At 47.7% G+C, this 26590-nt stretch overlaps 2 protein-coding genes across 2 annotated transcripts in view; one reads left to right on the top strand and one right to left on the bottom strand.

Annotated features, from left to right (window-relative positions):
- The window catches only part of PLXND1 (plexin D1), a 51329-nt gene extending 45972 nt beyond the window's left edge, over positions 1-5357 (top strand). Inside the window, exons 30-36 of the mRNA XM_090284208.1 lie at positions 236-270; positions 545-649; positions 1162-1325; positions 2352-2499; positions 3576-3716; positions 3862-3936; positions 4156-5357. Of these exons, the coding sequence (XP_090140334.1) occupies positions 236-270; positions 545-649; positions 1162-1325; positions 2352-2499; positions 3576-3716; positions 3862-3936; positions 4156-4272 (785 nt within the window). The 3' untranslated portion in view covers positions 4273-5357. The remainder of the gene's footprint in view (positions 1-235; positions 271-544; positions 650-1161; positions 1326-2351; positions 2500-3575; positions 3717-3861; positions 3937-4155) is intronic.
- Positions 5358-19313: 13956 nt separating this feature from the next.
- H1-8 (H1.8 linker histone) lies at positions 19314-26263 on the bottom strand. The gene is made up of 5 exons (XM_090284932.1): positions 26164-26263; positions 22696-22955; positions 20756-20966; positions 19958-20022; positions 19314-19634 (listed from the first exon to the last, which is right to left on the bottom strand). The coding sequence occupies exons 1-5, from the start codon at positions 26261-26263 to the stop codon at positions 19383-19385; spliced, it is 888 nt and encodes a 295-aa protein (XP_090141058.1). The 3' UTR covers positions 19314-19382.
- Between the last annotated feature and the right edge of the window lie 327 nt (positions 26264-26590).

Genomic DNA, 26590 nt, shown 5'->3' with positions numbered 1-26590 from the left:
CTTTCTCTCAGTGTCTTTCTGTCTCATTCTCTGTGTGTCTTTCTGCATCTCTTACCTCTTTCTTTGCATTTTTCTCTTTGTCTCTGTCTCTATCTCATTCTCTCCACATATCTCTTTGGAACTTCATTTCTTTTGTTTCTCTCCCTCTCTCTCCATCTTTCAGTCTCTATTTCTGTTTCTCTCTCTTCCTCCCTCCCCTCTCCTGTTTATTTATTGTGTGTTTTTCCTCTCATAGTGAAAGACTTGGACACAGAGAAGTATTTCCATTTGGTGAGTGCCCGACCTGTGGCCCTGGGGACTCCCGCCCTTCACTGGGTGTGGACTTGGCTTCCTGCCACCCTGGTCCTCTGGGGACAATACTTCCAGGCTCTGGGAAAGGCTGGGGCAGGGGGAGTAGAGCTGGGACCCAGAATCAGCAGGGAGCCTGGTCATTTGTGCGAACAAAGTGTGTGCAGACCAAGCGCCTATGGGAGAGGGATGGGACTTCCCAGAGATGGCGGAGGGGTACCTGGCAGTGGCACTGACCACCGCCCCGGCCTCCCAGGTGCTGCCCACAGACGAGCTGGCAGAGCCCAAGAAGTCCCACCGGCAGAGCCACCGCAAGAAGGTGCTACCAGAGATCTACCTGACCCGCCTGCTGTCCACCAAGGTAGGCCTGGCCTCACCTGCTTGTCTTGGAATGGTCAGCTGTGTGCACCTGCCAGGGCTCTTCCTCTGTGGAGCCAGATAGACTCCCAGGATGAGAGGCCTAAGGACTTAAGGTCCTGCCCAAGGAGGGAATTTGCTGACAGCCACGAAGGGTGTCCGACCAACAACTTCTGTATTAGCCAATGTAACGGAGGGCAGGGGAGGCCCCAAGGGGTCAATGATGTCCACAAGGTCACAGCTTAGGTGGCAGTCTGCACCCTAGAGACCACACCCCAGCCTCACTGATTTCCTACTCTACGCCTCAGACTTTTCAGCACCTCTGTGAGGTAGGTTTCACTAACCCATTTCACAGATGAGAAAACTAAGGCCCAGAGAGGTTAGGTGACTGGCTTGATGCCACATGGCTTCCACATTCACCAGCTTGAGCACCATAGGCTCCCCAGAGCCACAGATGGTCCCATTTACCCTCTACACATGTTCTGGGCTGATGGCAGCCACCCTGCTCCCCTATAGGGCACGCTGCAGAAGTTTCTGGATGACCTGTTCAAGGCCATTCTGAGCATTCGTGAGGATAAGCCCCCTCTGGCTGTCAAGTACTTCTTCGACTTCCTGGAGGAGCAGGCAGAGAGGAGGGGGATCTCGGATCCTGACACCCTACACATCTGGAAAACCAACAGGTGGGTGGTATGTATGTTGGGAAGACTGTGAAGCTTCCGTATACCGGTGGGGCCAGCAATAGCGCAGAAGGTCAGAGCCCAGACTCTCAATCTACCTGCCTGGTTCAGTCCCTATTCTGCCACTTCCCAGCTGTGTGATCTTGGTTAAGTGACTTAACTTCTCTGTGCTTTAAGTTCCCCCAGCTATAAAATCAGGGCAATGAAAGTAACACACCTTACCTGTAAGCATTAGCTAGAAGCAAGCGTTACGTAAGTGTTGCCCTTACCGTCATTCTCCCTCCTTTCTCCGTGGGCGGGCACTGTCAGCTCCGTGCTGCAGATGTGAGCACTGAGGCTCACGGAGCAGTGACTGCCTGATGCCTTGTGATGGCAGAGCCAGGCTCAAGGCCACGTGACCTGATTCCCATACCCAGTTTGTAGCCTTCTTTTGAGGCAGGTCTTAGCTTTTGGGGGTCACAGATCCCAACAAAAGTTGTTGAAATGTCAGTCTGACCCTCAGAAAAAATGCCACAGGCCCAAAAGTTTCTGTGCAGTTGCAGTGGCTTCTCAGAGCTCTGGGAGGCCCGGGGGTGGGCGTGTTGCCAACCCTCTGGCTCCTAAGGCCAAGGCCAAGGCTCCAAGCCCCGCCCTCCTTCAGGCCTTGCCTACTGCTAATGGTGGATTGACTTCCTGCTGCCGTGCGAGGCTAAGGGAGGAGCCGTGGGCTGCAGGGCGGGGTGGGGGTGCTTCTAATGAGAACCAGGGTCTGGCTTGAGGCTCATGCTGGAGGCTCTGTGGGGGGCTGGGGAAGAGCAGTGAGAATGGACTCAGGCCCCCACAACCCAGCCAGGCCTGCAGCTCCTGACTCGGCCTCCTGCCCTGCTCCTAGCCCAGTCAGCAGGGGTGGTCTTCCACCCCATTTGTGGGTGAGCAAACCAAGTTTCCTAGAGGTTCCATCTTGGGAGTAGGCAACACCAGCCTTGAGGGCTAAAGCCAGCCTGTCCTCTGGGGTGGGCTCACTCTGGCTCTATTGTCCCCATCCCACAGCCTTCCTCTCCGGTTCTGGGTGAACATCCTGAAAAACCCACAGTTTGTCTTTGACATTGACAAGACGGACCATATCGATGCCTGCCTCTCAGTCATTGCACAGGCCTTCATTGATGCCTGCTCCATCTCTGATCTTCAACTGGGCAAGGTCAGCTGCTCCCAGGGGCAGGCTGCTCAATAGCGGGACCAGAGGAGGCTGCCTGTGATGGGACTGAGGTCTTTCTAGGGGGGTAGGGGAACCATGGGAGCGCAGGTCTGGGGGACGTGGGGATCAACGGGGACATTCCGATAGGGGAAGACTCCCACACACTGGCTCTTACAGTCAGCCACTGCATCACTTGAGACCTGCTGGGGTGTGGCCAGCATCAGCTCCCGGCATTTAGGCCACAGAGTCAGGGCCAGGAAGCCAGTAGGAACGTGGCAAATCTGAAAAACTGCTTGGTCAAGCACAGCATCATCTGAGAATCAGCCAGGCTTCAGGCAGCTGTCCTGATGGTCAGGAGCCATCTCGGTGGGCAGAGGGGAAACCAGTGACCAAGCCCTCTGAGATATGTGTGGGAGGGAGTTCCCTGAGGCATCTGTCTGTGGGGAGAGGAGAGACAGCAGTGCTCCTGGCAGAGGGAATGGCTTGGGCAAGGCAGGGAGACATGCAAGAGCACCCGGTGCTGTGTGCATTAAGGAGATGGTGCAGGCAGACCGGCCAGGCAGGATGGCAGGCGCGCGGCCCTGCATTTAGTCCATGACTTTCAGAGATGCCACGAGAGATAGTAAACGCCATCACTTCTCCACGCTATCTTGGAAGGCAGGATGCCTGTGACAAAGAACTGGGAGTGTACTTGGCACATTTCACTTTCGGGCGTAGGAAATATGTGGTGGGAAACATTCCACTGAGCCAGCAATCAGGCTTCCAGAAATCTTAGCCACCGAGACCTATAACCCTAAGCAAGGATGTAAACAAAACAGCCTGTGTGTGACCAAGGGCTGGCACAAAGCCCACGCACTTTTCTCCCTTAAAAGAAGTAGGTCCCCTTTCAGGTCATCGCCCTGACAGTCCCTCAGATGACAGGGCAGGGGTTTGATGTAAAAGGGCGGTGGGGGCTGGGGTGAGGAGTCGGCAGAGCGGGGACACTCCGTGATGGGGCCGTTAGGGCAGCAGTAGGGACCATGGCTCGTCCAGGGAAAGACAGACCCTTTCACTCCTACTCCCTCACTCCTCTTACCCAGGACTCACCCACCAACAAGCTGCTCTATGCCAAGGAGATCCCTGAGTACCGGAAAATCGTGCAGCGCTACTATAAGCAGATCCATGACATGACCCCACTCAGCGAGCAGGAGATGAACGCGCACCTGGCCGAGGAGTCGAGGGTGCGGCGGGGCTGCGGGGGTTCTGGAACGTGACTGTCCACAGAGTGGGGCTGTGAGGAACTACGGGCTTTATGTGTAAGCCACAGGGCTGGGCCCAGGTTTGACGAGCTAACCCCCCTGCCCAACTCCTTCTCTTTGCTTGTAGAAATACCAGAATGAGTTCAACACCAATGTGGCCATGGCAGAGATTTATAAATATGCTAAGAGGTATCGCCCACAGGTGGGTAACCCCAGTGTGAGGCACCCAGCCTCAGGGCCACAGTATTCTCCGTCCCCTCCCCTGATTTCACCCAGGGCAAGGTTCCCACTCCAGCATTTACATCCCGGGATGTTTGTGCCTCAGGGGCAGGTCACAAGCAGTGGAAATCCCTGAAGACCTGCTGGGGAACCCATTGGAGCCCTGGGCTGTGGTCCAACTACCCCTCTGCTTCCCCCTCAGATCATGACTGCTCTGGAGGCAAACCCCACGGCCCGGCGGACCCAGCTGCAGCACAAGTTTGAGCAGGTGGTGGCTCTAATGGAGGACAACATCTACGAGTGCTACAGCGAGGCCTGAGCCCATGGGAGAGGGTGCTGGGAAGGAACCAGGCACCCGGCCCTCGACGTCATTTAGTCGCCAGTGCCTCTGGCTCTGCCTGGGTAATGACTGAGCAGAGCCATTGGAGAGACGGGAACCAGGGCCTCTGAGCCAGGCAGAGGAGCCCCAAGCCCTGACCCCTTGGGCACCTCTGTCCCCTCCACCTTGTTCCCAGACCTGGCCTCTGGGATGGGGAATTGATTGACACAGCCAGTTTCTGGTAAGGCTCCCACTGTCCTCCAGCACAGCTTGGACGGTGCCCCCAGTCGCTCTGTCACAGCCGGATGCCAGGAGCCCCACCAGACTTGGCCCAGCAAACGAACAAATGAACGAATGGAGAAGAGGCCGCCCAGCCCAGGGGCTGCAGCCGGAAACACTACCTCAGCCATTCTGATGGAGGGGAGGCTGCCTTGAACCAGCCCTCGATTGGTTTCTGCTTTAACCACCAAAATGCTGTCTCCTCACCCAGAGTCAGACCTGGCCACACAGTTTCAAGTGGTGTCAGATTTTTGTTGCTCCAGCGGCTACTGGTGGAGTGGGCAGTGCCCACTGCCCATGGGGAGGTCGAGGGCTCTCCCTGAGCTGGGAAGGGAGGAAGACGGGACCGGTGCTGGGCTATCTTGGTCTTGGGGTTGGGGGGTCGGGGGTAAGTTGCACCAAGGCTGTAGCTGGGCTACTTGATCTTGCTGGAAGTGTTTCTAAAGATAGCACCACTTTTTGTTTTTGTTTTTTTAAGGAAGCTTTTATATATTAAACTTATCACACGCCAACTGTGAATAGCTGCCACTTGTGCAGAGGACCTGGGGAGGGGACCGAGGGGCTCCCATTGCAACACTGGAAATGACTGTTCCAGGGAACAGGCAGACCTGGCAGAGGCCCCCTCACCACCATGAGAAAAATCACCCTTTCTGTTCCTGTCACAGGTGACCCTCTGCCTGACCCAAACCCACCCCCTACAGCAGACCCAGCAAGTGCAAGGCCTGGCTAGGAGCCTTGGGGGCCAGGTCAGAGGGTGTGGCCAAGATGCTCTGGAACCTTCTTTATAATAAAAGCCTGATGGGAAACCTGCTGTGGGCTCCAGCCTTTATCCTGAGATGGCCAAGGAGGGACAGCAGTGCTTGTAGCAAGAGGAAGGGGACCTGGGCTTAGAGCCTGCCTCAGCCTTCTGAGAAGGCTTGTCGGCGATGGGAATGTAGCTGCCTGCTAGCCATGGGCCCGGCCCACAGCACTGTGTGCCACCTACCCTGGGCAGTTCCTGCTTCTAACTCCTTACCTCTATTTAACAAGCCCATGAGGAATGCGATGTCATCCCCATTTTACAGATTTAGAAACTAAGCGCAGATGAGGAATTTCCCCAGGCCCCAGAGCCAGGGAGGGGCAGAGTGGGGGCACAAAGCAGGCTGTCTGGGCCCTTAGCCCTCAGTTCCAGGCCCCTGCTGGGCCAGTCTCCCCAGCAGCCCTCCAAGTGGGAGGGGAGGTCCAAGGTGACCACACTGGAAAGAGAGCTGACATTTACACACCCTGAATTTTCCATTGATCTTAAAAAACAGGTCATTAATCCCATTTTTCAGATGAGGCAAGTTTCCCCAAGCCAGTAGGGCAGGCTCTTCCTTGCTGTGGCCCATGAGGAAGGTGAACCTGAGTGGAGGTCAGCAAATACCCAGAGACCCCAGCCCACCCAGCTGGGCCTGAGCGGGAGTGAGGTTCATCCCTGACCTCGTGGGAAAGGTCACTAGAAAGCAAAGCCTGCCTCCAAACTAGAAGCAACTCAAGTTAGTTTCTTTCCCTTTATGAAGGAAAAACAAGCACGCATAGTTACCAAGGGTGAGAACTAGGACAGAAAAATTTATGCAATTTAAACAAAATCCCACAAATACCAGGTTTAGAACTAATGAGAACAGAAAAGTGAGAAGAGAAAAGTAAACAATTTTTAGCTTTAAAAATAACCTTTTCCTGTAGTGGCTTCTGGGTGGAGAGAGATGCTTTAACTTTTCAAATTTTCTATTCTGAGCACTGATTCCTTTTTATTAAGCAGATTTTCTAATTTAAGTTATTGACACATTTGATAGATTTTTTCTTTTTTTTTTTTTTTTTTTTTTTTTGGTGCGCTTCTTGAATTAATACATTTCCTGCAGAAATGTCAGGAAATACAAAAAGCACAAAGAAAATAAAAGCTACCCTAACCCACCCGTGGTTAATAGCTCATGCTAAACCATGTATTTGCCTATGTTTGGGCAGAGGAGGTAAAATCCGTACCAGGGTATACACACCATTTTGAAACCTGTATTTTCCCCCATGCAACAATATGTCAGTAACATCTTTCTATGTCATTAAATATTCCACAGCCTGTTTTAATGCCTAATTAACATGCAATTCCTTCTTGACATTTAGAAATGTATTTGCAAATGGAGGAAATCTCTAGTTTCCAGGGTCATTTCTCAGCACAGAAGGTGGCCAATGTCTGTGAACCACCCCCAACTCCCGTCCTTGTCTGGGGCCCTGAAGACTTGCCTTGCAGCTACAGGCATCTCTTTGCTCTGTCTGAGGGTCACAGGAGGTGGGGGCCTTTGGTATAGTGTCTTCATGCAGCAGAGGAGAGAGATTTACCCATTTCCTGGGTGCCAGATGCTCTCCGGCCTCTGTCAGGTCAAGGGTACTGGCCTGCGCCCGGCTCATGGAGGTGAGGTGCCCAGTGATGTCCCCCCTCCAAGACCCTGCTTGGGTACTTCCCACAGCTCCTGGCCAAGACATGAAAAGAGCAGAGAAAAAACCAGAGACCACCTACCCCCCGCCTCCCCACCCCACCGTGAAGTGCCAGCCCAATCCCCTGCCATCTGCTCACAGTGCCCCTTGGGGCCCTGCATTACACACACACCAAGGAAGCTGGCGGCACAGCTAGACAAAGCCTCCTGTGGGATGTTGGGAGGAGAGAGAGTGGGGCAAGGAAGGAAACAGTCTGAAGCCCTATGCTAGGCTGCCTCAGTTTCCCTTTCTGAGCCATCTGCTCCCTTCTTAAGTCCTGTCCAGTTTACCTTTGATTCCCTTCAAATCCACCCTTTCCTTCTCTGCCCCCAGCTGGCTTAGCGTCTGGACCATCTCTCGAAGCCTCCTGACCAAGCTGAGTCCCCATACCGGGGATGGTTGCCATGCTATGAAGACCTCAGACTGTGGCTTCATCATTGACCCCCTTCTACAACTAATCCCTCAGCAAGTCCCATCCATCCTGCTTCAATATCTACCCATATTCCACCACTCCTAACCCCTCGCTCCATAGCTGCCTTTCACCGTTCAGAAGGACCACTGCAGGGGCTGCCTCACTGGCCTCCTGCTGCTGCCCATGTCCCTCTGAAGTCACTCTGCTGCTTGTGGTCCTCTAATGCTTCCTTATCACAATTAAAACAAACCCCAAAGTTCTTACCCTGACTTCCAGGGCGCTTCAGGATCTAACTCTTGTCTACTCAGCCCTTGTTATGTTTACCTACTGCTAAGTAACAAACCACCCCAATACTCAGTGGCTTAAAAACAACAGCGATCATTTATGATGCTCATGCATCTGTGATTGGGGCAGGACTTAGCAGGGAGGCTTGTCCCTGATTTGTGTGGTGTCAGTTGGAGCTAGAAGATCGAAGTCCACAACAGCACACTACTGTGGCTGGCCAGTTAGTGCTGGCTGGTCAGGGTATTTAGCCAGGGGCTAAAAATTGGGTTGCCTTGGTTCCTCTCCACCAACTGCTTAGGCTTCCTTACCGCATGGTGGCTGAATTCTAAGAACGAGTATCAAAAAACAAACAACAACCAAAAAAACCCTCTCATTTGAGAAAATCCAAGATGATGTCAGTATAGGCAAATGTTAAACTTACCTCTTCCCATGAGCAAACTCTAATATACATATATGTAGAGAAAAATTATACTGCTGGGCTGAATGAACTGCTTCTGAACAATAAACAAGAGGAAGAGACCAATAGAGAAGGCTGGGAAGCCACGGGAGCCCGCCTGAGCTGCACAAACTCTCAGGGTAGGAGGAGCTGCTGATGCCCTTATTTACATCCTGTTCCACTTCCACAGATAGGGCAGTGGGAGCTCCATTCAGGTGCTTTGCCCTCCCTGCAGGATCACCACAGTGAGTTACCAGCTATATTGACTGGAGCTTTTTGAATCTAAACAAAGGGAGCAAGTGAGAATTACACACCCCTGGCTTCCTTGCCAGGATCTGCTGCAGCCCAGGGAACCAATGCCCCAAACACAGTAAGCACCTGCCCAGCTCCCCACCAGTTTTCAGAACTACCTGTCACATAAAGTCCCCACAGAGGTCACTTCTACAAAAGGTCATTGTCTCATCAACAAGTGAGAAACTGGATAGAGGAGGCTGGGAAGCCACAGGAGCTCTCTGGGGGCTATGGGTTTCTCCGGGGTTGTAGGTGCCAGTGAGCACCATTGTTTACATTTCGTTCTGCCTCTATAGTGCAGGCAGGGGCTCTGTCCAGGTGTTCTGGCCTACCTGCAAGATCACTGGGCCACATTCTCAGACACATCACCCAAGCCCATTTTGGTGCCAAAGAAAGCAAGCAGGATTAACAGGGCATTACTGCACACACTTGACCTCTCCAGCTAAAGCTGCCCTGACTCAGTAGGCCAGTGACCCAGATGACCTTGCTACCTGCTCAGCTCCTAGTGGCCTGCCAAAACCACCTGGCACAGACAGTCTATGCAAAGGCCACTTCTACATAAGGACACTTTTTGCAGACTGGGAGAGAGGTATTTTGTCTAAATTCATATAAACAAACATAGAAAGTCAAATAAAATAAAAAGACAGAAGAATATCTCTCAAATGAAGGAAAATGAAAAATCCCCTAGGAAAAATATCCTAAGGAAATGGAGACAAGTATTTTGCCTGATAAAAAATTCAAAGAGTCATAAGGTGGCTCACCAAACTTGAGAGAAGAATAGAGGAACTTAGAAAAAACTTCAGCAATGAGTTAGAAAGTATAACAAAGAACCAAGCAGAGGACTTCCATCCAAGATGGAAGCCTAGACAGACACACTGGGTCTCCCTCCACAACTAAGAAGGAATACAACTACCTAAAAATTAGAGATAACCAGAAGTTCCAGAAAATCGATCTGCATGGGAGTCCAACAAACAAAGATATAATGAAGAAATACTCATCCAGACAGATAGGAGGAGAGGAGCCAGGCGGAGAGGATGTGGTGTGCTGGTGGTGGCAGCAGCTGCAGCAGCAGCAGCAGGCTGGCAGAAAGCACAGAAACATGTTTTAAAAAGTCAGGAGGACACTTGCGGAGCGTTCCTAGCTCCCGACCAGACCGCACAGCTCACAGTCCCAGCACTGGGGAAAATCAAGCCTCATTGCTTTTGACTGTGCAAACCAGTGTGGGTTGGGGCGGAGGAAGAAACTGCCTGTTTCTAAGCAGAGTCCACTTGTTTAAAGGGCCCCCACGGTCCCAGACTCACCCACTCTGGGAACAATGACCAGGGTAGCTAGAGAGGCGTCATTCCCACACAAAAGTGGGAGAAGTGCCTCAAAAAGGAGCGAGTGCTGAGCAAGCAGCATTGATCCCTCTCAGACTCCTCCCCCACATACAGAGCCACAACGCGGTAAACAGGTCGCCCTGTACTGATGAATACCTAAGGCTCCACCCCTTACAACATAACAGGAGAAACGGCTCTACTTAAGACACAGAGGCAAACAAACACATGAGCCTGTCAAGATGAGGAGACAGAGAAGTGTGGCCCAAAAGGGGGAATAGATCAAGGTTCTAGCAGGAGAACTAAGCGATAAGGAGATAGCCAACCTCACAGATGCAGAGTTCAAAACACTGGTGATAAAGATGCTCACAGGCTTGACAGATATGCTTGAGTACAGCAAAGGCATAAGGGAAGAAGTGAAGGCTATGCTAAGTGAAATGAAGGAAGATCCACACGAAACCAATGGTGAAGGGAAGAAAACTGGGGTTCAAATCAATGACCTGGAATATAAGGAAGAAAAAAACAACTAGTACAGAGTGAGGAAACAAGAATTGAAAAAAATGAGGAGAGGCTTAGGAACTTCTGGGACAACTTTAAACATGCCAACATCTGAACCATAGGGGTTCAAGAAGGAGAAGAGGAAGAGCAAGAAATTGAAAGCTTATGTGAAAAATAATGAAGGGAAACTTCCCAAATTTGGTGAAAGAAATAGACATACAAGTCCAGGAAGCAGAGTCCCAAATAAGCTAGACCCAAAGAGGACTACACCAAGACACATCATAATTAAAATGCCAAAGGTGAAAGATAAAGAGCGAATCTTAAAAACAGCAAGAGAAAAGCAGAGAGTTACCTTCAAAGGGGTGCCTATAAGGCTATCAGCTGATTTCTCAAAAGAAACTTTGTAGGCAAGAAGGGTCTGGCAAGAAGTATTCAATATGATAAAAAGCAAAGACCTACAGTGAAGATTACTCTATCCAGCAAAGCTATAATTTAGAATGGATGGGCAGATGAAGTGCTTCCCAGACAAGGTAAAGCTAAAAAAGTTCATTATCACCAAGCCATTATTATATGAAATGTCAAAGGGACTTATTTAAGAACAAGAAGACCAAAACTCTGAACACTAAAATGACAGCAAAGTCACAACTATAAACAACTGAATCTAAAAATAAAACAAAATCCAACTAAGCAAACCAGAAGGAAGAATCATAGGTATAGGGATCATTTGGAGGGTTATCAACTGGGAGGGGGAAGGGGGAGAAATGGGGAAATGGTGCAGGGATTAAGCAACATAATTGGTTGGTACAAAATAGACAGGGGGGAAAATAATTTAGGAAAGTGTGAAGCCAAAGAACTTATATGCATGACCCATGGACATGAACTTGGGGGAGGGGGTTACTGGGCAGAGGAAAGCAAAGGGGGAAAAAACTGGAACTACTGTAACAACATAATCAATAAAATATACTTAAAAAAAAAAAAAAAAAAAAAGAACCAAGCAGACCTGAAGAATACAATAACTAAAATAAAAAAAAATTCATTAGAGGGAATCAACAGCAAATTAGCTAATATAGAAGACTACATCAGTGATATGGAACACAAACTAGTAGAAATCAACCAATCAGAACAGCAAAAAGAAAAAAAGAATTAAAAAGAAAAATGAGGTAGACTATGAGACCTCTGGGATAACACAAAGTGCTCACACATTTGCATTATAGGGATCCCAGAAGGAAGAGGAAGGAACAGAAACCTTTTAACTGAGGTAGTAATAGCTGGAAACTTTCCTGACCTGGCAAAGGAAACAGACATCCAGGTCCAGGAAGCATAGAGGATTCCAAGCAAGATGTACCCACACAAAAACACATTGTAATTAAAAAGACAGAAGTGACCCTGACCAGTGTGGCTCAGTTGGAGGGTATCATCCTGTAAAGTGAAAGATTGCCAGTTTGATTTCTGGTGAGAGCACATGCCTCGGTTGAGGGTTCAATCCCCAGTCAGGGTGTGGACAAGAGACAGCTCATCAATATTTTTCTCTCGCATTGATATTTCTCTCCCTCTCTTTCATCCTCCCTTCGCCTCTTTCTAAAAAAAATAAAATATTTAATAAAAAATACTTAAGAAAAAAAAAAGACAAAGGTGACAATCTTGAAGGTAGCAAGGGGAAAACAACAAATTACATACAAAGAAAACCCCGTAAGTCTAACAGATGAATTTGCAGCAATAACTTCACTGGCCAGTAGGGAGTGGTCAGGACATCTTTAAAGGGCTGAAAGAAAGAAACCTACCACTTAGAATAACTTACCCAGCAAGCTTATCATCCAGAGTTGAAGGAGAGATAAAAAGTTTCCCAGATAAGCAAAAACTAAAGGAACTCATCACCATTAAACCAGCTTTACAAGAATTCTGAAAGGGTCTTCTTTAAGCAGAAAAGGAAAGGCCATAAACAGAAATACAATAATATGAGAAAGACTAAAATCTCACAGGAGAAGCCAAATATTTATAAACACAGCAAATCAGACATTTTAAAAGTTATTATGAAGGTCAAAAGAAAAAAGTTTCGAGCTCAACTCAAATGACAATAAGTAGTTAGGAGACATTACAATGGAAAAAGATTTAAAACAGAACAATAATATAAAAGCATGGAGAGTAAAATGTAGTCCTTACAGAATATAGTCAAATTCAAATGCCTACCAGCTTAAAATAGACTGCTATAGACATAGAATGATATACATAAACCTTATTGTAACCAAAAACCAAAAACCTACGAAAGATATCTAAAAAGAGAGAGAGAGAGAGAGAGAGAGAGAGAGGAAGAGAAAGAGAGAGAAACCCAGCAAACCACAGGGGAAGAGAGAAGGAACAGAGGAGAACTATAAAAACAACCAAAAAGCAATTAACAAAATGGTACCATGGCAATATGTACACAGTTATCAATAATTACTTCTGATGTAAATGGATTAAATTATCCAATAAAAAGACATACAGAAACTGAATGGATTAAAAAAACACTACCCATCTATATGCTACTTATAAGAGACTCAGTTCAAATAAAAAAGACACAGACTGAAAAATAAAAGGATGGAAAAAGACATTCCATGCAAATAGAAATGAAAAGAAAGCTGAGACAGCAATACTCATATCAGACAAAATAGACTTTAAAACAAAAATATGTTTAAAGAAAACAAAGAAGGACATTGCACAATTATAAAGGGGTCAATTCAAGAAGGGATATAACAATTGTAGATATCTATGCACCTAACGTAGGAACTTCTAAATATATAAATATTACTAATAAATACAAAGGGAGAAATCCACAATAATAGCAAGGGATTTTAATACCTCACCTACATCAATGGATATATGGACATATATCCATAATGGACAGAAGATTATAAGAAAATAATGACCCTAAATGTCATATTAGATCCACTTAACAGACATCTATAGAACATATCATCCTCAAATTGTAGAATACATAGTTTTCTTCAAGGGCACATAGAACATTCTCCAGGATAGGTCACAAAATAAGCCTCAATAAATTAAAGAAAGATTGAAACCATATCAAACATCTTTTCTGACCACAATGACATGAAACTAGAATCAACTACAGGGAAAAACACTGAAAACACACACACACACACACACACACACACACACACACAAATATGTGGAGACTAAACAGCATGCTATTAAACAACAAATGGATCAAAGAGGAAATCAAAAACTATCTTGAAACAAATAAAAATGAATGCACAACTTTTCAAAATTTATGGGATGTGGCAAAAAGAGTTCAAAGAGGGAATTTTATAGCTATACAGGTCTACCTTAAGAAACAAGAAAAAATTCCAAATACACAATCTAACTCCACACCTAAAGGAACAAGAAAAAGAGAAAACGAAACTCAAAGTTAACAGAAGGAAGGAAATAGTTAAGATAAGAGCATAAATAAATGAAATAGAAATTAAGAAACAATAGAAAAGATCAATAAAAATAAGAGCTGGTTCTTTGAAATGATAAATAAAGTTGGCAAACTTTAGTCGAACTCATCAAGAAAAAAGAGAGAACCCAAATAATTAAAATTATAAATGAAAGAGTAACAACCAACACCACAGAAGTACAAAGAATCATTAAAGAATACTACAAATGATTATATGCCAACAAATTTGACAATCTAGAAGAAATGGATAAATTTCTAGAGTATATAACTTTCCAAGACTGAACCTGGAAGAAATACAAATTCTAAACAACCTAATTACTAGCAATGAAATTGAATAAGAAAAAACAAACAAAACAAAACAAAAAAGCCTCCCATTAAATAAAAGTTCAGGACCAGATGGTTTCACAGGTAAATTTTACTGAACAGCAAAGAACAATTAATATCTATTTTTCTTAAACTTTAAACTGTTTTTAAAAACTGAAGAGAAAGGAAATCTTCCAAACTCATTATATGAAACCAGCATTACCCTAATAACAAAACTAGACAAAAAACATGACAAAAAAAAAATTACAGGCCAATATCCTTGATGAACATAGAACACAAGAATCAGCAATAAAATATTAGCAAACTAGATTCAACAAAATATTAAAAAGAATTATACACTGTGACCAAGTGGAATTCATCTCAGGGGTGTAAGGATGGTTCAACATCAGTAAATCAATCAACACAATAAATCACATTAACAGAATAAAAGATGTAAACCATACATCATAGATGCAGAAAAAGCACTGGATGAAATTCAGCATCTTTTTATGATAAAAACTTTCAACAAAGTGGGTATAGAAAGAACAGGTCTCAACATAATAGGGACTATATATGACAAAACCACAGCTAATGTTATACTCAATGGTGAAAAACTGAAAGCTTTTCCTCTAAAATCAGGAACAAGACAAGGATGTCTACTATCTCCTCTTCTGTTCCCCATGGTACTGGAAGTCCTAACCACAGCAATCAAGCAAGAAATAAAATTTATTTAAATCAGAAAGGAAGAAGTAAAGCACTAATTATTTGCATGATACTATATATAAAAGCTTTAAAGACTCCACTAAAAAACTGTTAGAATAAATAAATTCAGTAAAGTTACAGAATACCAAATCAATGTGCAAATCAGTATCTGTTGCATTTATACATATCAATAACAAATAACCAGAGGAGAAATTAGGAAAACAAACCTATTTATAATTGCATCAGAAAGAATAAAATACCTAGGACTAAATTTAACCAAAGATGTGAAAGATCCATCCTCTGAAAACAGTAAGACATTGAAGAAATAAATTAAAGATACAAATAAATGGAAGAATATACCTTGCTAATAATTAGAATGATTAATATTGTGAAAATGTCCTCATTACCTAAAGCAACAGAGATTCAGTGCCATCCCTATTGAAATACCAATGGCATTCTTCTCAAAATTAGAACTAATCATAAAAATTACATGAAACCACAAAAGACCCCAAATAGCTAAAGAAATCTTTAGGAAGAATAAAGTGGGAGGTATCACATGTCCTGTTATCAAACTATATTACAAAGCTACAATAATCAAAAGAGCTTGGTATTTGCATAAAAACAGATACATTGATCAATAAAGTAGAATAGAGAGCCCAGAAATAAATCTGTGCATATGTGGTCAATTATACAATAGATATACAATGGAATAAAGACAGTCTTTTCAATAAGTATTCGTGGGAAAACTGGACAGATACATGCAAGAAATGAAATAGACTCCAAATTGATTAAAGACTTAAATGTAAGACTTGAAACTATAAAACTCCTAGAAGAAAACACAGGCAGTAAACTTTTTTTAAAGTATATTTTATTGATTATGTTGTTACAGTAGTTCCAATTTTTTCACCCTTTGCTCCCCTCCACCCAGTACCCCACTTCCCTCCAGCAATCTCCTCCTCCCCAGTTCATGTCCATGGGTCATGCATATAAGTTCTTTGGCTTCACACTTTCCTATGTTATTCTTAACTTCCCCCTATTTTGTACCAACAAATTATGCTTCTTAATCTTGCACCATATCCCCATTTCTCCCTCTCCCCACTCCCAGCTGATAACCTTCCAAATGATCCCCATACCTATGATTCTGTTCCTATTCTGGTTTGCTTAGTTGGATCTTGTTTTTATTTTTTAGATTCAGTTGTTGATACTTGTGAGTTTGTTGTCATTTTAGTGTTCATAGTTATGATCTCTTTTTCTTAAGTAAGTCCCTTTGACATTTCATATAATAATGGCTTGGTGATGATGAACTCCTTTAACTTCACCTTGTCTGGGAAGCACTTTATCTGCCATTCCATTCTAAATGATAGCTTTTCTTAATAGAGTAGACTTGGGTGTAGGTTGCTTTTCATCACATTGAATACTGCTTGCCAGTCCCTTCCTGCCTGCAAAGTGTCCTCTGAGAAATCAGCTGATAGTCTTATAGGCACCCCCCTGTAGGCAACTCTCTGCCTCTCTCTTGCTGCCCCCAGGACTCTGTCTTTAGCTTTCACCTTTGGCATCTCAGTCACAATGTGTCCTGGTGTGGTCCCCTCTGGGTCCAGCTCACCCAGGACCCTCCGTGCTTCCTGGACCTGTATGTCCACCTCGTTTGCAAAATTTGGAAAATTTTCCTCATTTTTTTCAATTCTTGCTTCCTTATTCTGCACTAGTTGACTGTTCTTTTTTCTTTTTCTTCCTTATGTACCAAATCATTGATTTGAACCCCAGTTTCCTTCCCTTCATCATTGGTTTTGTGTGGATTTTCTTTCATTTCACTTAGCATAGCCTTCACTTCTTCCCTTATGCGTTTGCCATACTCAAGCATATCTGTCAAGCCTGTGAGCATCTTTATCACCAGTGTTTTGAATTCTGCATCTTTTAGGTTATCTTATCTCCTCATCTGTGAGGTTGGCTATCTTCTCCTCACTTAGTTCTCCCATTGGAACCTTGATCCATTTCCCCTTTTGGGTCACACTTCTCTGTCTCCTCATTCTTACAGGCTCCTGTGTTTGTTTGCTTCCGCATCCCAGCTAGAGCTGTTTCTCCTGTTATGTTGTAAGGGGCAGAGCCTTAGGGATCCCTCAGTGCAGGGTGACCTGTTTCACCACGTTGTGGTGCTGTATGTGGGGGAGGGGTCTGAGAAGGAACAATGCCACCTGCCCAGCACTCGCCCCTTTTCCAGGCACCTCTCCCACTTATGTACCGGACTGGCGCCCCTTTAGCTGCTGCCCTGGCCGTTGTTCCCAGAGTGGGTGGGTCTATAAACATTCTAGGACCGTGGGGGCCCTTTAAACAAGTGGACTCTGCTGAGACCGGCAGTTTCTACCTTTGCCCTAACCCCTGCTGATCTGCATGGTCAGAAGCAATGAGGCTTGACTTTCTCCGGTGCTGGGACTGTGGGCTGTGAGGTCCAGTGAGGAGCTGGGAATGCTCCCCAGGTGTCCCTCCTGACTTATTAAAACATGTGAGTGCTCTTTCTGCTGGACTGCCGCTGCCTCCGCTGCTGCTGCCACCACGTCTTTTCCGCCCTGGCTTCACCCCTCCTACCTGTCTAGATGAATATTTCTCCTTTATATCTTTGTTTGCTGGACTTCCATGAAGCTTGATTTTCTGGAACTTCTAGTTGTTTCTAGTTTTGAGGTAGTTGTATTCCTCCTTAGTTGTGGAAGGAGATGCAGCGTGTCTGTCTACGCCTCCATCTAGGCCAGATATCGAGGCAGTAAACTTTTGACGTCTCTCTGGGCAATATTCTTTTGGATATGTCTCCTTGGGCAAGGGCAACAACAGAAAAAAGAAACAAATAGGTTTACATCAAACTAAACATTTTTGTACAGAAAAGGAAACCATCAACCAAACGAAAAGAACAACTACTAAATTGGAAACGATATTTGCAAATGATACATCCAATAAGGGGTTAATATTCAAACTATATAAAGAACTCATACAACTTAACACACACACACACACAAATCAAACAATCCAATTAAAAATAGACAGAGGGCCTGAATAGACATTTCTCCAAAGAGGACACAGAGATGGCCAGTAGACATATAAAAAGATGCTCAACGTCAGTAATTATCAGGGAAGTGCAAATCAAAACTGTAGTCAGGTACCAACCACCTCACACCTGTCAGAATGCCTATTGTCAATAAATCAACATATAATGATGGCAAGGAGAAAAGGGAACCATCGTACACTGTTGGTTCGATTGTATATCGGTGCAGCCACTATATAAAACAGTATGATGATGTCTCAAAAAAATAAAAATATAGCTGCCATATGATCCAGCAATTCCACTTCTGGGTATTTATCCAAAGAAAACAAAAACACTAATTCAAAAAGACATACTTATATGCACCCCATGCAGCACTATTTACAATAGCCAAGAAATGGAAGCAACCTAGGTGTCTGTTGATAGACAAAAAGAAGAGGTGGCCTATATACACAATGGAATATCATTCAGCCATGAAACAGAATGAAGTTTTACCATTTGTGACAACAGGGATGGGCCTAGAGGGTCAGAGAAAAATAAATACTGTATGATTTCACTTATATGTGGAATCTAAAAACAAAACTAAACAAAACAGAAAACAAATGACTAAACAAAACAGAAACAGACCCATAGATACAGAGAACAAGCTGATGGTTGCCAAAGGGGAATGGAGGGAATGGGAATTTTAAAAACACACAGGAAGTAGAAGTTGCCAACCTCTTAAGGCTCGGGCCCCAAACTGTCATAACATTAGTTCCGCTGTATTCTATTGGTCAAGCAGTCACAGAGCCCAGATTCAAAGGGCAAAGACACAGAACTCCACCGCTCCATGGGAAGAGTGTCACAACATTCTTAAAGCACCCCGCACTTCATGTCTTAGTACTACTGTCCTCCCTCATTGGGCTGGAGCTACAGGGTCCCCCTGCAGCTCCTTCAGCCTGGTTCTCACCTCAGAGCCTTCACATTTTCTCTTCCTCCTGTTAATTAGAGCAGGGCCCACAGGGCGTTCAGTAACTAGCTGTTTAATGGTCTCTGACTCCTCTCAGCTCCTGTGCTCTCTCCTCTCCACAGAGGGCTTTTTCTAGACATACACACTATTCTTTCCCCTGCCTATAACCTCCCTGGTTCCCCACTGCCCCTGAGAGAAGGTCTACCTTCCCTATCCTGTCCCTCCACACCTTCTTGGCCCATCCCCCACAGCCCAGTGGCTCATGCCACCTCTCCTCCCATGCTCCTCTCAAAGCCACAAATCCCCCTCTTTCCACCACACCACAGAGTAGGACCCTCTGCCTGCCCTGCTCTTCCTCTCATCTGTCTGGCAACTTCTTCTTATCCTTTAAGACCAAAAGCCACCTCCTCCAGGAAGCAGTCTCAGATCTCAGGCTGAGTTAACACCTCTGCTGTGACCTCAGATCCCTGCACCAGCTTTTCACATTGTACAGTCTGTCTTCACCAGGGCTGGAGCTGCTATCTGGGCCCTGTCCCTGAACAGCCAAATTCTTATGTCTTAGCCTCCTTCCACACCAATTTGTGAGAGGAAAAGAAAACTTTATTGATAAATAGTTTACAGTGCAATAAATAGTAATTGTTTCTAGGCAAATAAAAATTTCAACAGAATCTTAGTCTCTCTCCACCCTGCCTCTCTAGCTCTTAGTTTCTGTCTTCTTATTGGTTCCATCGGATGGCAAGGCCTTGGTGGGCATACCAGGCCTTCCTGGGCCCTTGGGGACCTCTATCCTTCTGGCCAGTGGTACAGGTACGGTCTTGGACACATTGTCCTTAGGAGCAACAGCAGCCTTGGCTTTCGACCTTTGCCTGGCCCCCTGGGCAGCGGCCTCTTTAGGGACTGTGCTCCCGGTCTTCTTTGTGGTGGGGAAAATGGCACCGTTCTCACCCTATAAGAAAGCAAACCAAGGAACGAGGTCACAAAGTGGGGCATGCAGATTGGAGCCCACAAGCATGTAGTTGAAATCCTAGTTCTGTGTAGATTTGGACAGTGACCTTGCCTCTCTAAGCCTCAGTCTCATAACTGTAAAATTGGGGTAGTGATCCTCAGGATGCTATGGGGCCAGAGAGGAGGAGAGACTGAATTGTGCTCTGTAGGAGAATAAATGACCCCCTTCCCCGGCTGACCCTTCCAGGGGCTGGGTAGGGGTTACCCCAAATCTGGCCTGTGCAGGGTGGAGACCCAAACCAGGGAAATCACACAGGAACCTACCTTGGTGACTGTGGGTTTTGAACTCTGAATCCCAGCTTTGGTTTTCCTGTGGGCTTTGTCATCTGCTGGAAAGTGGGGGAGGGTATGTGGGAAGGACCCCTTTCAGGAGGAGCTGATGCTGGGCAGGAAGATTCAGGGGCTCCGGGGCCTCAGTCCTGCCTGGCCCTGGTCCTCATTGGGCACTTACTGACCTGAGGCAAGTGGTTTAGCCTCTGAGCCTGGCTGCCCTAGCTTGCAAACTGGGAATAATAGCATTTCCCTCACAAATTGTTGGACCCACCCCCTCTTTGTACCCACCCACAGCAAGGCTCCTGACAGGATTATCAGCCTCTGGTCTTTAGCCCATCTTCCATATGGCAGCCAAGATACATTTTAAAAAATACCTCAGACCCTAGCTGCTCCCTGTTCAGAGTCCTTCCATGTCTCCTCATTGTTCTCCAGATAAAGTCCAGACTCCAGGCTGCCCTCCCCATCTCCCCACTACCCCACCATCCCCCACTGCACCAGAACTATTTTCACTTTCTCAAAAACTTCACCTTCTTCGTGCCTCCAGGCTTTTGCATAAGCTGTTCTTCTGTCTAGGACACCTGCTCCAGGAAGCCCTCCCTAGCCCCTCTCAGAAATGAGTCAGACTCCTCATCCCTACCCCCACCAGTTTCCATGAGTTCTGTCTGTCCAGGTCAAGCCTAATGCTTAGGGCACCTTCACCAGACAGGAAATCTCCCCCCAGCGCCGCCCCTCCATCCTCACGCTTCGTGGCCAGCCATGCCCTCCTCTCACCTCTTCCCACACACTGACCTGGGCTGTTCTTTCTGCCTTTAGCCTTTGACTTCCCACGGGTCCCAGTGGCACCAGGAGGGGCCTTTGCAGCCTTGTCCACTCTTGCCTCTCCATCCTTGGTCTGGTCACCTTTCTTGGGGGCCTCCTCCTTGGCCTCACCAGGTCTCCTGGGGGCCAACATGGTGGGCGGTTTCCTGGGCTTGATTTTTTTTGTGTGCTTGGGAACTAACTGGCAGAGGAGAGAACGGGGTGAGATTGAGAGCTAAAGTTTTGGGTGCTTATGGCCCTACTCCCAACCTAAGGCTTGGAGAAGAAGCCCCATTCACAAAGAGGGAGGGTGGAGGAGGCGGTCAAGGGCACAGGGAGAAGACCCAGGACCACCTCTGAAATGCCTGCCAGGGAAGCCATTCAATCCTTTCTTTGCACTGTGAGGGAGGACTGTGGCTGTTCAGGAGTTGGGGGGCCTGAGTCTCTCAAACTCACCCAAGGTGCTCTTCTTGCTTCCCAAGGCCTCAGCAATACTACCCCCACCACCACCCCACCGCACCCCCACACCTGGAAGTGCCAAAGCAGTGTTTTGGGGGCCAAGGGCACACACTGGGAGCCCTGACCCCATCCTCTGAGAGGCTAAGCTACGAACCTTTGGCATCCTCCCTGCCCACCCCTTGCCGTGGACTGCGGCTCTGACCCTCCCTTCTTCACTCTCTCCTTCTCAACAGCAAAGTCTGCTCTGCCTCACACCTCCACATCTTCAAACTCCCTGCCTTGCCTGTCACGCCCATGAGTGGAACATGGATTTTAAGGTGACATAGCCCAGAGCTCAAAGCTTTCTCCAGCCCCCTTCTGCCCCCCAGCTGTGCAGCTCAGCCAAGTCTTCTCTGCCCCAACTAGCACCAGTCTTCCCATCTCTGCAGTGGAGCCGTCAGAGAGGGTGTGAGCGTCAGGGGCATGCCAGGCCCCTGGCACAAAGGTGGTCGCTGACCTTCTAGAGCCCACCTCTGACCATATTGTTCTCCAACCCCATGAGCCCTCATGGCTCCCCAAATCCCACCCAGACCAGAAACAACCCCCACTCTCAGCACACACTCATTCCCAACTCTGTGGGTGCCCTAGGGCCCTTTCCCTGCCTCCCACCCCTTCAGCCCGCTTTCCTAACGGGCTCCCAGGCTCTGTTGCCTAACCCAGCTCCCATGCCCCCAGCAGCCTCTCCTGCTCTCCCTCACCCCGCCCTAGCCCTGGGCCTTGCCATGGCTCCAAGCTGACCCACGTCCGGCATTTGTACAAGGTTGGGACTTCCCATGCTCAGCCACTGATCACCACACAGACAAGAACACAGTAGGTTGAGAATGTTCCACAATGTTCCGTGGCAACTGTCAGAGCAACTGCCACATGCTGGAGCACAGCAATACAAGATAGACCCCTTGTCTCAGTCCCTGAGGTTTCCCTGGTGGCAGCTGACAGTCATGATGCTGGGGTTCAATTTTGTGACAAATCTAACCCCTTCTGGGACCCTGCCCTTTGAAAGGATGTGGTGCTCAGGGAGGTGCCAGCCCTGGTTTGGAGTCAGAGAACTTGGGGAGTAAACCCCAATTCTGTGACCTTCTAGAGCCCAAGGCTGGGCTGCCTTGTCTGTGGTGAGGAGCTCCAGGAAGGAGTCGTGGGCAGAAGGGAACACAGCTGAGATGGTCCCTGGTCACTGAACACATCCTACAAGCATGAAGGTGGACACAGCAGGGTGACCAGCACTGTGTGGGGGCTCAGACAAGGGACACACACACCAGGCTTCCTGGAAAAGGGAAAAGGGGGTGTCCCCAAGAATACACAGGAGAAACAAGAAGAGAAGACGGGGAGAAAGGCCTCTGCACACAGAGGCCAGGAAGAGAGGGAGCTGAAGTTTAAACCTTGGCCGAGGCCCTCTCACCCTGCAGTGCCCCCACCAGTGGCCCTGGAATGCTCACTTTGAAGCTGCCGGTGGCCCCCTTGGCCTTGGAGTTGGTGGGCCTGACGAGGAGGCCGCGTTGCATGCCGGTGTCCAGGGCCCGCTTCAGCAGGTACTTGAGCCGGATGGCGTCTACTGTAGGGTACTTCTGCAGGATATAGACCTTGATGGCCACCACCGAGGTGCCCCGGCGCTGCTCACCCGCCTGGAGCGCCTCCAGCACCATGCGCAGCATGGGTGGGTGGCGGCGCGGAGCTCTGGTGACGCTATGGCTGGGCCCTGTGGACGGACAGCGGGACATCACCCAGAGTTCAAACCACCCTCAGGCCCAGCAGACCACAAACATGCCCAGTGAGGCCCGCACCAGGCCCTAGCCAGGCCCCATGGCCGGTCGGTGAGCGAAGGGCCGAGGGAATCAAATGTACACTGAGTCGGTGCCTGTGAGCACACCCAGGACAGGACACGCTGCTTGGCCAGCCACTGTCTCCGAGTGCCCACTGTGGGGCTGGGCACACACCAGGTGCTCCGTGAAGGTTCACAGAAAGAATTAAACATTGCTTTTTAAAAAACCCTAAATTGGGTGAGGTGTCTAGATCTAACTTCCAGTTTACAGGGAATCTAGGAGATGACGTCAGCACACCCAGACCGTGGGGATCTCTCCAGGACACAGAGCCCAGTTTTGCTTACAGATACGCAAGTCGAAAGACAAAAGTGGGAGTGGTCCCCAGAGAGGAGCGATTCTGGAGAGACCATCCAACCAAATGTGACACGGAGTCCTTGCTCAACTTGGAACGTGATTAGAACAAGCCAGCTAGGGGAAAAAAGGCAACTAGATAAATGTAAACCCTGGAAATATTTGATGATATAGTTTCAGGTATACTAATGGTATTGAAATTATTCTGTAAGATGTTCTTATTTTTTAAAGATATGTACTGGATTTAGAGATAAAATATAGCTCTGGCACTTCCCTGGAAATAAGGTGGTACCTGAACCGAGAGTAGCCATACACTAATAACCGTTGAAGTGGGATGATGGGTGCCAGCAGGGCTGGGGTGGGGGTCACTGTACCACCCCCTCTACTTTGTATCTATATGAAAGGTTTCACTATAAAAAGTTACAAAGAATTCCACTCCTAAATGCAAACATATATCTACACAACCAACTTTACACAAGTGTTTACAGCAGCATTATATATAATGGCACAAAGGCAGAAACAACCCAAATGTCCATGAACTAATGAACAGATAAACAAAACTTGATGGCAATAAAATGGAGTACCATCTGACCAAAAGAAGTAATATAGTGTTTCCTTGAAAACACCATGCTTAGTGAAAGCAGTCACTCACAAAAAGTCACATAATGTATGATTTCGTTTAAATGAACTGTCTGAATGGGCAAATCATAGGAACAGAAAGTAGATTAGTGGTTGCAGGTGGGGTGGGGGCGAGGCGGGTGGGGATGGGAGTGACTGCTGGTGGGTGCAGGTTTTCTTTTGAGGTGATGAAAACACTAAAATCGACTGTGGAAGTGAACGCACAACTGTGCATACATGAAAAGCCATTGTACACTTTAAATGGGTCAATTATATGGTGTGTGCATTATTGCAATATCTCAGTAAGCTTTTATGAAAGAAGTTGCAAAAGAGAATAGGATCAAGGGGTGAGCAGGGAGAAAGGGTGAGGATTTGTGAGTCACTATAAGGTACATAAAAGTGGTTTAAATATGAAACCTGATTAAAATACAGTGGTTAGGAATGTTGCTTTCTGATCAACTTGCAAAAATTAAAGACTCAAAAAGGAATCAATTGGCTAAAATATATATTTTTTAAAAAACACATTTTTAAGTGGAGGAAACACCCAAAAACTCTAGACTTTGAGCAAAATTGTAGAGACCTAATCCAATGGGCCCACCGCTGCCTCCTGACCAGGAAGAGCACAGCGTCTGGGAATATTCATTTTGGGGCCGAAGCCTGTGCACGGTGGAGTCCTGGGTTAGTAATGCCAGCACTGCAGGAGTTTTACTCTCCTCTCTGGGCTTCAGTCTTCCAGTCAGTACGGTGGGGATGGAGGCCTCTAAGGAGGCCTGAGCCCTCCCAGCTGCAATGTTACAGGGTTTCCGGGGGGGTCCTCAGGCCTGGCCTGGGCTGACACCTTAGTAAACTCTCCTGCCTTCCCCAAATGGTGCTCTGTCCCAGGGAGCCACCCCCAAGTGTGCTCCTTCCCCAGATCCTCCAGCTGGACTCAGCTCCTCATTTGGCAGTAATTCAATACCAGGATGTCCAGAACAGAACTCACACTTTCCCAGCACTTGCCCTCTGACTTTTCCCTCCCAGGAATGGCACCTCCCCGAATACCTACTCAGACACCCAAGCAAGAATGCAGGGGACACCCTGGACCTCCTCTCCCCTTCACCACCACACCTACTCTACCCTTCTCCCTGGGCTTCTCTCTCTCCATCCCCAGGGCCCCAGCCTCCTCCCTGCTGCCTCCTTTCCCTTCCAATCCGTTCCCCTCACTGTAACACGCTCCTCACCTCCACGTTGCCTTCAGTATTAAGAGTGGATGCACCTGACCGCAACCCAGGAAGCCCATCTGATCGGTCCCGCCCCACTCTCACCGGTGTTCAACCCAACTCTGCCCCTAGCCAGAAGGAAGATGTACACCTCCCCAAATGCTCCACCAGCACTCCCACTTCTGCACCTTTGCCTGTGCTGTTCCTTCTGTCTCCTTAGTCACCCAGGCAGCTTTCGCTCACCCTTCAAGGCTCAAACAGCCCTGGTTTCCCAAGCCAGAGTGAGCAGCTCTGCCCCCTCCTCCAAAAGAACCTTTGCAAATACTCAAGAAGATTCCTCTGCCTCACCCTCTTTCCCGTGGGTGAGGTTTATCCTTCCTTCAAGCATCGCCTCCTTCAGGAAACCTTCCTTGACCTCCCAGAGTGGGTTAGGCAACTCCTCTGGGCTTCTGCAGCCCTCTGGGTTCCCGCCATTAAAGTTCATGCCACATCATAAAATGGCACCTATTCACAAGGCAGACTTGCCCATCAGAAAGGGTGCTCTTTAGGGAATAAACTGGGTTTGTGTTTCAGTGGCCCCCATATCCTGAGAAACCCCGAGGCGTTGTTTATTAAAAATTGGGATGCAGCCCTAAAACCAAAGCCCAGCCCTGTATCAAACACTTGCGCTCTAGTCCCTTGGACTAGCTGCCTGGCAGCTGCAGCTGGGCTCCCAGCCCTCCCCTGAGAGGAAATGGGCTCCAGCTGGGGAGGCCTGCTCTGCCCTCTTCCTCTGTGCTGGGCCACCCTCAGCTCTCAGGTCCTGCCTGGCCCCCCGCCACTGCTGGCATCTGCCAAACAGGCAGTTGAACTCAACAGCCTCTAGGAGGGATGCTGGGGCCAGGCTACGAACAAGGGAGGCTGGGAGGAAGAAGGGTCCCAGACACCCAGGGAATGGGATTGCAGGTTTGAAGGAGAAGTGCCTCCCTTTGCTCACCTGTCTTCCCAGTCCCAGACCATCCAGATGTGGAGTTCATGGAGGTCAGGGAGGTTGAGGAGGTCAAGGAGTCGCTGGAGGTCACGCTTCCGGGAGCCATTGCACAGGAAGACACAGATGCAGACGTGAGGCTCCCAGGCCAGCCTGTTCGTCTTATATACCAATGGCGGCCTCGTGACTCCAATTAATCCCTGATTGGCCTGGGAGGCTCTGAGCTGCTGACTGGGGTGGGAGGGCAGGGATGGGCCTTACTGCCCTGCCTCAGGCACTGACACCCAGCTTAGTCACCCACTCCTGTGTGACTTTGGAAAAGTCACTTGACTTGTCTGGGTCTTAGTCTCTGTGGTGAAATGATGAGGGCTGAGATGTGTGGTCCCTCATGCACCCTCTGCCCACCAGGGGCTGGACATGCTGATGGAGAATTGGG

The sequence above is a fragment of the Furipterus horrens genome, unplaced genomic scaffold, assembly GCF_987537825.1.
Source record: "Furipterus horrens unplaced genomic scaffold, mFurHor1.1.pri manual_scaffold_7, whole genome shotgun sequence".
Classification (NCBI taxonomy): Eukaryota; Metazoa; Chordata; class Mammalia; order Chiroptera; family Furipteridae; genus Furipterus; species Furipterus horrens.
Note: the sequence above shows the minus strand (reverse complement) of the source record. Positions and strands in the feature narration are given on the sequence as shown.

Excerpts from the sequence above, each read along its gene's own strand:
- H1-8 (XM_090284932.1), bottom strand. The coding sequence starts at position 26,263 with ATGGCTCCCGGAAGCGTGACCTCCAGCGACTCCTTGACCTCCTCAACC. Across the intron at positions 20,967-22,695 it reads GGGCCACCGGCAGCTTCAAA|TTAGTTCCCAAGCACACAAA; the intron begins GTGAGCATTCCA and ends CTCCTCTGCCAG. Across the intron at positions 19,635-19,957 it reads CAAAACCCACAGTCACCAAG|GGTGAGAACGGTGCCATTTT; the intron begins GTAGGTTCCTGT and ends GCTTTCTTATAG.